This window comes from Schistocerca piceifrons, chromosome 1 (assembly GCF_021461385.2).
Source record: "Schistocerca piceifrons isolate TAMUIC-IGC-003096 chromosome 1, iqSchPice1.1, whole genome shotgun sequence".
Lineage (NCBI taxonomy): Eukaryota > Metazoa > Arthropoda > Insecta > Orthoptera > Acrididae > Schistocerca > Schistocerca piceifrons.
In genome coordinates this window covers 672,311,387-672,323,791 of record NC_060138.1, presented here as the reverse complement: position 1 = coordinate 672,323,791, position 12,405 = coordinate 672,311,387, and the positions used below count along the sequence as shown (strand labels likewise).

The following is a 12,405-nucleotide window of genomic DNA, read 5'->3' as shown; positions in this document are numbered from 1 at the left end:
TCTGCAAAAATTACTGATTCTGCCCTTGTTAGACGGTTAGGAAAATCATTAATAAAAATGGGGTACACCACAGTTGACTTTCCGATATGTTGAGTAATATTTTGTGCCGTTATGTATTATTTCAACACTTTGATATCTGTTGCACAGGTATGATTGAAACCAGCTGTATGCTTTTCCATGGACTCCATAGCAATACAGTTTCCCTAATAAAATATCATGGTCGATGACGTCAAATGTCTTGGATGGATCTAAAAATATTCCACAGTTTAAGTCCTCATTATCCACTGCAGTTAAAACTTGTTCCAAGAAGTGACACACAGCTCTTTCTGTAGACCTGTTTTTCGTTAACCCATTCTGTCCATTTGTTAGAATTTTGCATTTGTTTGGGAAACTCAACAGTCTCTAATACACAATCCTCTCAATTACTTTAACAAAACCTGATAGTTGTGACAATGGCCTATAATTTTGTATGGTATATGGACAGTCTTTTTTATAAAGTGGCTTTATTATTGCTGGTTTTAAGCGCAGAAGGGAATTCACCAGTTTTAAATGATGTATTAATAATTTCAACTAATTCAGTTATTTTGTTTGCACTATGTTTTATGATCTTATCAGGAATACTGTCACAGTCACAGGACACTTTATTTTTCAGCTTATTAATTGCATTTCTTTCTTCTGAATGCTGGGTACAAAAACATTGTCTTTTCATTTGTGGGAACTTTTGATTTATGAACTTTTGAGTTTCCCAGGTTCTTGATAAGATTTTGAGAAGTGTTGATGTAGTAGTCATTGAACATATTGGCAACATATAGAGGGTCTTTATGGGAATCAGGTCACTTAGCTGCCGTAATAACCCGAACACCACTTGTATGAAACTCGTATTTATTCTAACTGCACAATTACACATATACACATATAAACAAGCCTCGCAAGCTTCACGGGTCGAAACGTAAAACCACACTGCACAAAGGCGTGCACCAAGACCCGCATCCTAAGAGCATGTCAGTCACAGATATACCACTCTGCTCTATTCCGGTGGTCGATGACCGCCACAGAGCCTCCCCCTTCCAGTGCGGAGCACGGTGAGAGGAGGTGATGTAGGTTGGCGTGGTGATCGGTCTGTTGTGATGAAGTCGCGGTGCCACGCTGGTAGGCGTAGCGGGCACCCGAAACGGGAAACTGGGATCAAGCAGCCCAGCGATGCGGGGATGTGGTGTGCCATGAGTGGTACGCGAATGCAGAGGTGGCCGTCCTCGTCTATCGAAGCAGTGATTGCCGCCTCCTCCACGTCTGTTGGTACCGCAAACATGCATAAGAATGTAACCTGGGCGGCTGAATCGTCTAATGATGTGCGGGGGGGGGGGGGGGGGGGAGACGTGCAGGACGAACAGTGTCCCATCTCGTAGCTGCAGAGACAGGTCCTCGACCAGAAAAGGTGACACGTCGATGTGGAAAACGGCGATGCTGGCGTCGTCGGCCTGTGTCAGCAGGTCGACGGAAACACTAAGGTGAGGGGAGGGAGGGGTGAAACCTTCACACGCGACCTTTCCTGCAGCCTCTGAGCTGGGGGGGGGAGAACATGAACCACTGGTGTCACACGCATCATCACACGCATCGTCACATGCGTCACGGGTACCAGAGCGGGGGTTCGGCGCGTTTGAAGTATTAGAGATGGAAGGTGGCAAGAGAGTGTGGTCGGGGTTGAAGTTGTATTCTGAAGTTGCCTCGTTGTTGAGGCGCCAAGCTGGTTTAAGGTGCGAGACGGACACTGTTGTATTCTACCGTTGCACAGAATGTCAAAGGTCTGCAGCGAGTGGTAGGATGGGTGTAGTGCGGGTCATATCGTATCATCGCACAGCATCACGTAATCGCAAATTTGTTGGTCTTTGTGCACAAAGGCACGAGGGACCGTGTGTGCTCGTGGGGGCGGGGGGTGTATATTCGCAGCGAAGTGTTGGACGCGTTCTATAAGTGTCGGAAGTTCTGACTGCGGGGGAGGATCGGAATCCTCGACGAATTGTGCTGGGGGGACGAGGGGTTCCCCGTACAACAATTCTGCTAGGGAGGCTTGCAAATCGTCTTTGTAAGCCAAATGGACACCTAGTAGTACCCAGGGGAGGGCTTCGGACTAAGATCTGTTGCGGCACATCAGCGCTGCTTTTAATGTGCTGTGCCAGCGCTCGACCAACCCATTGATTTGTGGGTGGTAGGCGGTTGTACGTAATTTGTTTGCACTGCATAGATCGCATAATTTGCCAAAGAGCACAGCTTCAAATTGTCGTTCTTGGTCCGTCGTGACTGAAGATGGGCAACCGAACCGCGCGATACAGGAGGCGATGAAGGCCAGTGCGCCAGAGTCAGCAGTAATGTCTGTTATTGGAATCATCTCCACCCACCGACTAACACAGTCAGTGATAGATAAAATGTATCAGAAACTCTCAGAAGGAGGGAGTGGTCCGACCAGGTCAAGATGGTCATGACAGAACCTGCCTTTCGGTACCTCAAACAAGCCCAATGGTGGGTGTGCATGACAGCCGACCTTAGTGTGTTGGCAAGGTATGCATGCCTGTGTCCAGTTTTTGCAGTCTGCTCTAACCCCAGTCCATACGAATCACTCTGTTATGAGGCATGTGGTAGCCGAAATACTGGGATGTGCTAGGTCGTGGATAGCGGCAAATAACTTACGGCACAAGGTGGCCGGTACTAGGGGGTGGGCAGTACCTGTGGAGACGTCACAGAGGACTGGTAAGGCCGAACCTGGAATTCGGCGGGGCTCAATTGAGAGCGAGGTGGACTGGCTATTCAGTAACTGTTGAATGTCGTCATCTGCTTGTTGCTGGGCAGCTAGGTCGTCGAAGCCCCAAGAAAACAAAATCATACCGACCCATGACATGTAGTCAGCAACAACGTTGTCCGCACCCTTGATACAATGGACGTCTGTTGTGATTTGACATATTAGGTCCATGTGTCTGAAACGGTGGTGGGGGGAAGGTCGGTTGTGGGATTACGCACAGCGTCTGCCAACGGTTTGTGGTCTGTATATATGGTCACTGACCTACCCTCAATGTCCTCTCGGAAATGCCGAACTGCCTCATAAATAGCAAAGAGTTCTCGGTTGAAAGTGGACCACTTCCGCTGGGAGGCTGACAACTTCCGCGAGAAGAAACGTAGTGGTTGTGCGGAGCCTGCCACGTGCTGCAGGAGCACAGCGCCACAAGCAGCGTCGCTTGCATCAGCTGTGATTGATATTGGGGCATCAGATACCGGGTGTGCGAGCGTGACGGCATTCGCTAGTGCCGTTTTTAGTGCGACAAACGTGCGTCACATGTGGTCACCCGACGGGGCCTTGCGGAGCCCTGAAGTATTCTTTCCGATGAGTGCATTGGTTAACAGAGCCGGTAGGGATGCGGCGTGTGGGATGTGCCGCCGAAAAAAATTTATCATCCCTAAAAAACGATGTAGGTCGCGGTAAGCCTCAGGCAGGGGGAGGTCGCGTATAAAGGCGACTCTGTCTGACATGGGGCGGGTCCCTTCTGTGGAAACAGTATAGCCCAAAAATGTCACACTAGCAGACCGCAACTGAGATTTATCATCATTGATTTGGACTCCATTCTCGGCGAGAATACTAAGAACTGTAGATAGGTGCTGTTCGTGTTCCTTGAGGGTAGTTGATGAAATGAGGATGTCATCCAAATACGCGTAACAGTATGGGAGTGAGAAAAGGATGGAATCGATAAACCTTTGCCAAGTCTGTGCAGCGTTTTTGAGGCCGTACGGGATGTAACAGTATTCGTACAGTCCGAAAGGGGTAATAATTCCTGTTTTAGGGATGTCTTACTGGTACATGGGGATTTGATGGTACGCTTTTCGACAATCAAGTACACTGAAAAAGCGTGCACCATGGAGTTGTTGGGAGAAATCTTGTATGTTTGGTATAGGGTAGTTGTCTAAAATTGTTCTGGCATTCAACAGTCGGTAGTCGCTACACAAACGAAATGAACCGTCCTTCTTGGGCACGAGACGGACAATACCTGAATCTAACAGCTCCTATACAGCGGTTTTTGCTTGCTGTAATTTGGTGGAATTAAGGCATCGAGCCTTGTTGTGTACTGGGGGGGCCTTCCGTGGTGTTCAATCGGTGACAGGTACCTTTAGTAATCACGCCTATTAACTGCGGGACACCCTGGGGAACCACACTGGGACTAGGTGGGGTAACACGCACTACATTAGGGGTAGGAATGTCACTAACCTGCAGGGAAATGCATCATTGCAGAGGTATCTGCGCCTTGGTGGAGTTCTCGTGGGTCTATGCCCGCAGTGCGGAAGCATCCCCTGCTGCCTCCTGTGTGCGTGACAGTTTGGCTGATGTGGCGGTGATCAACTGTTGCTGGCATGCGTTTTTGGCATGAAGGTCGGTGATCTCAAGGCACTGGGTTGTCAGACGCGACCGAGCGGCGGAGAGCTCTGTCGTGAGATGGGCAAGGTGGGCAAGGTATCACAGTGTGTGGCAGGGGGTGGGGGGAAGGTGGCGAAAATCCCTGGTGCTTCGGGCGAAAGTACCTGGTCGTGTGTCGGGCTGGTATGTAACATATTTACACGTGATGTTGCTGAGGACTGTGGTGAGGGAAGTTCTTGTTTCAACTGTGGCATGAAGTCCGGAAACTGCCACGCGTTTGGATGCACTGCAACATGTGTGGGCCATGGTGCGTGGACTGTACTAGTGGGGTTATGTTGTGCACATGGGTTTAACACTGTAGTCGGAGCCGTTGATGGCTGAATTACCAGCAATTCTTCCATGAATGAAATTGTAGACAAGCTCTTGGCGAGCTCCAGGTCACAAATCACGTGGTGGTTCATTGGTGTGTAACGGTGGCAGGAGGAAAGATGAGAAATGCGCGTACTGTGGTTGTATCGAAAAATTCCGGGTTAACCACTACGGGAATCAGGTCGCTTAGCTGGCGTAATAACCTGAACACCGCTTGTATGAAACTCGTATTTATTCTAACTGCACAATTACACATATACACACATAAACAAGCCTCGCGACCATCACTGGCCGAAACGTAAAATCACACTGCACAAAGGCGCGCGCCAAGACCCACGTCCTAAGAGCGTGTCAGTGTGCAGAGATACCACTCTGCTCTATTCCGGTGGTCGATGAACGTCACATCTTCAACAACTTTTCCTTTCTTTTTTATGATAAGGTTATTTTTTGTCACTTTGGATTTACCTATGTTGTGGTTTATGACCTTCCAAACTGATATGGTTTTATTGCTGCCTTTTCTGATATTTAAATCGTTGTTCAGTTTTTTTGGTGCATGATTAACCTTTCTGTAGACTTTTATATAGCATCTAAGATATGACTTTAATGCTGCATTAAGGTTTGAATGCCAACCCAGATTTCTAAGAGTACCTGCAGATTTCTTAATTCCTGCAGTTAACCATGAATTACATTTGAGGCAAATTTTTACTTTTCTAATGGGGAAAGCGACATCAAAGCAGTATTTATAATTAGAGAAAAGTGACTCATATTTAGAGTCTACAGCTTTTTTTGGGTCTCTGTTCCATTCAATGCTACCCAACATGCTATGAAAATTCCTAAGGCTACTATCATTACTGTATCTTGTTTCTATATAGCAGAGATCGGCAACAGGCGGACCGCGGTCCGTATAAACGTGTCTGAAAAACAAAAATTTAGTCGAGTAGATTAGCAAATCATTTAGTCGAGCCGATCCATTTCATTCTATATTTCTCGGCAAGTAGCGCCTCCCACCACGCGTCACTACTCACGCGTTCATTTGTTAAACAAATCCGAACCTGTCGTTTTAGTCAAAGAGAGCACAGTGGGCGGTCGGTCTTTACTTCTTTCCGTCAATCGCACACAGGCCGCAGAGCAATTATTCACTTGTTATACAATTTGTCGCGTGGAAAACCTTTCCGTACATACATACTTACATTAATAATGGGTCCTAAAAAGCGAAAAGTGGACACTGAAAATAGGAGATTTTTGACTGAATGTACTGAACAATATTGTTTTACGCTGCTTGATAGACCTCAAGCGGTTCCAGTTTGCTTAATATGTAATTAAACTGTTGCTGTTATTAAAAGTGGCAATTTAGAGCGACACTATGAAACAACTCATCAGCAATTCCACAAAAATTTCCTCTTAGCAGTGAGGCTCGTAAAGAAAAATTACAGGTAATATAATTCTATTAGATAACGTATAAATGTGATAGGTATAACTGCTTTGTAAACTTATCACGATAAAATTTAAATTTAAATTACAAGAATATCAGTTCGTACGAAAAAAGCACGAAATTTCTGGTTTGCTGCATGAGTGAGAAAGAAAAAAAAATGGGCAGAAGCAGTGTTACGTGTTGCTGGACACTTAGTAAACACCAAAAACCATTTTCAGATTCTGAAATAATGAAAGAATGTATGTTGGAAGTAGCCTCGGCACTTTTTGAAGAAAAAAAGGATGTTGTCGCTGCAATTCAATGTCAGCAAGAAGAAATACAAGAAGAACGTAAATTATAGCTACTGATATTAAAAGCACTCTGCTTGAACTTTTGGAAAATGCACTATGCTACGCCATTAAACTTGACGAATCAAGTGACATTGTTGATGATGAACAAATATCTATTTTCGTGAGATTTTTTTCGACATTAAAAATATGATATTCTAGGAAGAATTGCTCGCAATATTGTCTTTGAAAGGTACCACTCGAGGGGAAGATTTATTCAAAGCTATTGACGAATTTACTAATAATTCCGACATTCGTTATGATAAAATAGTGTCGCTTTCAACTGACAGCGCCCTAGCGATGACTGGCAAAGAAAAAGGTTTAGTAAAGAAAATCAGGGATCAGAATCCAGGTCTAATATCGTATCAGTGTATAATTCATCAGACTGCCCTTTGTGGAAAACTCAGTGCTACACTGAAAGAAGTAATGGACAGCTTGGTGCAGTTGATTAATTTTATATCTCATTCTTCTCTTCAACACCTAAAGTTCAAGAAGTTTCTTTCAGAATGTGATATAGCATATTCTAACTCATCGTAATACAACAATGTTCGTTGATTAAGTAAAGGTCAAGTTGTTGAACGTTTCTGGCTAATAAAGGAAGAAGTAACCTTCTTCTTGCAAATATTGGATACGCAGGGAGCAAAGAAGCACTTAGAATTCATAACAAACGAGCGCGATATGATATCTATGGCTTTTCTGAAGGATATTCTGAAATATTTAAATTCGCTAACATAGAGTTACAAAGGAGTGGGAAATTAATATACGATCTGATACAAAGCGTATCTGCTTTTCGTCGTAAGCTGGAAATTCTTGAAAAAGATATTGCAAGGCACGAATTTACTCATTTCCCAACAATTCAAATGAGTATAAAAAAGAGAACTCTGAAGAAGACATTGGAGTGTTTGTAAGATTTTCTGCCCGATCTAAGGGACGAATTTGCTACAAGATTTCAAGACTCTGCAGAAATTGGAAAGCTGTCTCAATTCCTAAAATTTCCTTATGAAGTTGATGCATCGGCAGAATGGACTGATGTGCCTGCTAAGTTGTTCAGCGTTTCAAAGTCTTCACTTCAAGTGGAGATAATCGACTTGCAAGAAGATATTTCTTTGCAAATGTATAAAACTGTATCCACTGAAGAATTTTGGGGTAAACATGTTTCAGAAAAATATTAAAATTGTAAGAAAGTAGCTATCAATCTGGCCACTGTTTGGTTCGACATATATATGCGAATCGTCGTTCTCAAAAATGAATTTTTGGAAGAACACATTCAGTCAAGGTTGGTGTACCCCTCATACACCGAACTTTAAAAAACTGGCTCAAGAGCGTCGATGTAATTTCTCACATTGAATATGTTACAATATTAACTGAGAACTACTTGTTTTACCCTTTTTTGGACACTAACTTGACTTGAAAACAAAATATAAAACACTGCCTTTTAATTATTAGTGTTTTTCTGGACCTCCATAAAAAATTTTACACCGGATCTGGACCCCACCGAAAACTACTTGCCGACCTCTGCTGTATAGTTTCCACTGCTATGTTTTTTCCTAACCATATTTCTTAGAAAGAGCTTGATTGCCATGTGGTCAGAGAAACCAGTTTCTTTTCTTCAGCCTCATAACTACATGTCTCATTGATAATAAACACCTGATAAATTGTTGTCTCACACCCATCTCCAGATCTGGTGATATCAGTTACTGTGGCTTCTAAATTATATGAGGTGAAGAGATTTAGCAATTGAACCTTGAGTGCATTATTATTACTTCTAAAGCTGACACTGAAATCACTCAGTACAGCTGTTGATTTTGACTCATGTCTCAAGTCATTCATTAGATCTTCAAGATTTTTTAAAAAATGAAGGAATATTCCTAGAAGGTGACCTATTTATACAGGCAATTACCAAACCACAGTCAGTCAGTTCACAGATACAGTATTCAAATTCTTTTCTATACACTGTACACTACTTAACTTTACTTCTTTAGAACTAAGATTGTCACTAACATAAATACATTTACCTCCACATCTGTACTTTTCTCTGCAAAAGCTGCTTATGATTTTAAATTTGGGAAGAACTGCTGTACATATTTGAGAGTTTTGCAACCATACAACAGATACTTGGTTAAAACTGTTACTTAATAAGACTTCAAGTTCACCCAACTTACTGCATAAACCTTGTACATTTTGATATAGGATTGAAAACTGATTATGAGATGCAAAGTTAAATAAATTATTACTTATCCTAATGCTGCTTTCCTTAGGTTCTTTGACACTAAAAATTCTTCAGCTGATTTGGCTGCCTCACACTTCTTCTAATTGGTAGCCCAGAAATTGTTGCTGCTGCTGTTGTTGGTTACTGTGGTGAAGTGGTTACTGAAGCTGGTTGTGGTGTTGGTTGACCTTCTGCTGTTGTTGCTAGGACTGTTGTGGTGGTTCCTGGAGTACTCAATACTGACACTGTTGGTGGTGCTGTAGATGAAGCTGGTTGTAGTGTTGGTTGGGTTTCTACTGTTGTTTGTGCTATTACTGCGTACTGCTGCTGATGTTGGAGTACCCACTATAGCAATGGTCTCTTTATTCTTTTTTTTATCTAGCATTTGCACAAATTTGTGTCCAAGGAGTGACTTTCCACTTGCATGCAAATGCAAACCATGTTCAGTAAAGTCTTCTCTCTGGAAGAAAACGACAGATAGGAAATGTGTGTTGATGAATGCTTTACATGTTTTTTGAACTGTCTCTTTGCTCTAGCAATCTACATTCACAAAAGAACTTTCTATCACGTCATGCCTGTGTAGAATTCCAATGACTGCTACTGATGCATTCTTGTTGCAACTCAGGGTTTCTTTCAAGTTATTTGTGGCTTCAATTACCTCATTTTTATTTACGTCATTGGCACCCCCAATTATTACACTACATTGTTTAGAATTAGATGTTTTTGCATCTTTTACATTTCTTGTTATTTCAGCCAAATATTGCAACTCATTCATGAAAACTCTTGTAACTTTCAATTGAAATTATTGCAATTAACATCTTAAACAATGTAAACAACTAAATTGTGATTGTTAAAAACCATATTAGGAGATGCTGCAAACTCCATAAATAGGTCAGTTCTGCAAAGCTCAGTGCGATGCAATTTGCGATGCGAATAAATAATGTTTCAATAAAATTTCACATTTTGGCTATATCACTTCTGTAGAAAATGACTAACTACGACAAAGATAGCCTGAATATGATGGCCAGTACAGGATCTAATTCACAGGTGAAGCAGAATGCAGCGAACCTATACCATGATTTCTTGAAACATCAAGAATCTAACTGGAGTGTTAACTTACCCAACAAGGTAATTATATTTTATTCTGGTGGGGAAGCTGGAATCCCTTAAAATTCGTCAGGACAGTCATGTTAATCACTTCTAAGTTACAGGTACCATCACATCACAAAATACTAAATTGAAAGTCAGGCATAACATTGGCAATAAGGACCATAAGTGAACTAGGTGGGTGGATAGAAAAGAATGATGAGCCACTTATCAGTACATAAAATTATTTATGAGATAGCCACTGAAGACATAAAAAGCTTAAGTGCAGTAGTCTACTCTAATACTGTAGTGAAAGAAATATGTTGTAGGTCATGCGAAAAACTTTTTGTATAGGATTGTGAAGTGTTATTCTTTTTAGTAATCAATATGGCAAACCAGGGTGAACATATTAAGAATGAGTTAGTTTCAAATGACAGTGCTGAACGTAATGATAGCCACTGTGAGGGTGAATTTATCTTAGACAGTAATAGTGAACATAATCAAGTTGTAAAAAGAAGAAACCGTAAACAAGAAAGTTAGCAGAACAGTAGGTATTTGCAGTCCATTTTGAGGTTTTGAACATGAGGAACTTTTGGGACCAAATGTTGATCGTATGGAACAGCTTAAGAATCAAAGCAAAGAATTAGCAAATGAACTACATAGCAGTTTGTGAGAGGGAGAGAGGTTAGCATAAATGCATCAAATAATGTCTTGGGCAGTAAAGTTGAAGCAACCCACAGTAAACTATATGACACAAATTCAGAAATAAAAGAACTAAGAAACAAACTTATAAACACTAAAGTTAAAATTATCAAAACACAAAAAAGTCTCAGAAGCTATAAATCAGTTGTAAAATCAGTACACAAATGGATCGATACATGAATAAGTGCTGTAGAAGGCCAAGTATCTGAGGTACAATGAATTTCACAAGAACAGTTGGGCAAATAAATGGAAATTTTGAAATTATGCATAGTATCCTAAATCAAGAAAGGGAGGTGTTAAGATCAGAAATGTGTCAATATGATAAAAATCTTGAGTGTCAAATTAACACTACAGAAAATGAAACCAAAAATCGATTAGTTACAATTAACAGTAAAGTTGCTGAAGTGAAAAAAAATTGTATCTATAGCAACGTGGATGCATGTAATAGTAATGTGGTTACTGTTTGCAAAATACCAACTGAACTGGAAGAATATTTTGCTACAAAAAGTTTTAACAATAACTATGTCAGAATGTGGGCTATCAAACCAAACATTTTCCCAGTTGTCATAAACTTCACTGTGTTGATTGTGTACAAAATTAGCAAGAAAACGTTGTTAGTGGTATAAATGATGCGATCAAAATAAAGTTTGTAAAAATGTTTTTTTATGGGAAGCATTCTCACGGGCTATTATGTTAATATTGCTTACAGGTATCTTGAGAAAAGTTTTTTAAGTAAATTTTGGTCAGAACTTGAACAGGCTAGAACTAAAGGCAATTTTTTAAATGAAGCATGCAACAAAGAAGCAGATGGCAGTATGAAAAATTTCACATTTAGATATATGGTTTGATGAGCTTATACAGATAAATGCATTAAAGAGGAGGTTACCAGGAAAAATTCAGAGGGGATTAGTGTATGGACCAGACAATTCCATCGAACAATTTTTAAAGTGTGTAGTTCAGTTAGACAGAGCCTTAGAAACAAACAAAAGACATGACTGTAATCAGAATGGATTTAGTGACACTCAGAAAGGGGGGCTGGAATTAGAACTATAATAACATTGGTATAGGTCAGGTGTGCACGGTGCATCAGAGGCTGTTATTCAAATAGCTGACTATGGTGGGGTGCACACCAGGGTTTTTTAGATTAGGCAACTCTCCATCCAATATAGATAATGACAGGAAACCCAGATGTATCAGTGCAAGATCGAAAGAAATGCCTCCCATAGGTGAAAGTATAAATATCCTAATGGTAAATTGCCAAATCGTTTGCAACAAAGTGACAAGAGTTTGAAGTGCTCATGAAAAGCAGTGAAGCTCACATAATACTAGGTTCAGAAAGTTGGTTAAAATCTGAGATTGATAGCAGTGAGATTTTTGGTGAAAATTTAAATGTATATCAAAAGGGTAGCAAATGGGAAATGGAGGTGGCATGTTAATTGCAGTAGACAAGAAACTCAAAACTCACTGGGATAGAAATTGAAGCTGCATGTGAGATTGCTTGGGCAAGACCAAGTGTCAGGGGTAGGCATAAAATGATAATTGAATCCTTCTGTCGCCCACCGGACTTACCTCCTGATGTAACCAAAATGTATAGAGAAAATCTCCATTCACTTGTACATAAGTTCCCCAATCACACTGAAATAATTGTTGGAGACTTTAATCATCTAACAATTAATTGGGAAAATTACAGTTTTGTTCCTGGTGGGTGTGATAAGATATCCTGTGAAACTTCACTAAATGCCCTTCTCAGAAAACTACCTAGAACAAATAGTTAGGAACACCATTCATGATGGAAATATGTTGGATCTAATGGCAACAAACAGACCTGATCTCTTTGAGGATGTCCGCATCCAAACTGGTCTTAGTGACCATGTCACGGTTGTGG

At 41.2% G+C, this 12,405-nt stretch overlaps 1 protein-coding gene across 1 annotated transcript; it reads left to right on the top strand.

The window, feature by feature from the left end:
• Positions 1-5,962: 5,962 nt before the first annotated feature.
• Positions 5,963-7,934, top strand: LOC124765444. The gene is made up of 7 exons (XM_047249138.1): positions 5,963-6,080; positions 6,146-6,198; positions 6,289-6,526; positions 6,717-7,031; positions 7,160-7,387; positions 7,433-7,669; positions 7,795-7,934. The coding sequence occupies exons 1-7, from the start codon at positions 5,963-5,965 to the stop codon at positions 7,932-7,934; spliced, it is 1,329 nt and encodes a 442-aa protein (XP_047105094.1).
• The last annotated feature ends 4,471 nt before the right edge of the window (positions 7,935-12,405 follow it).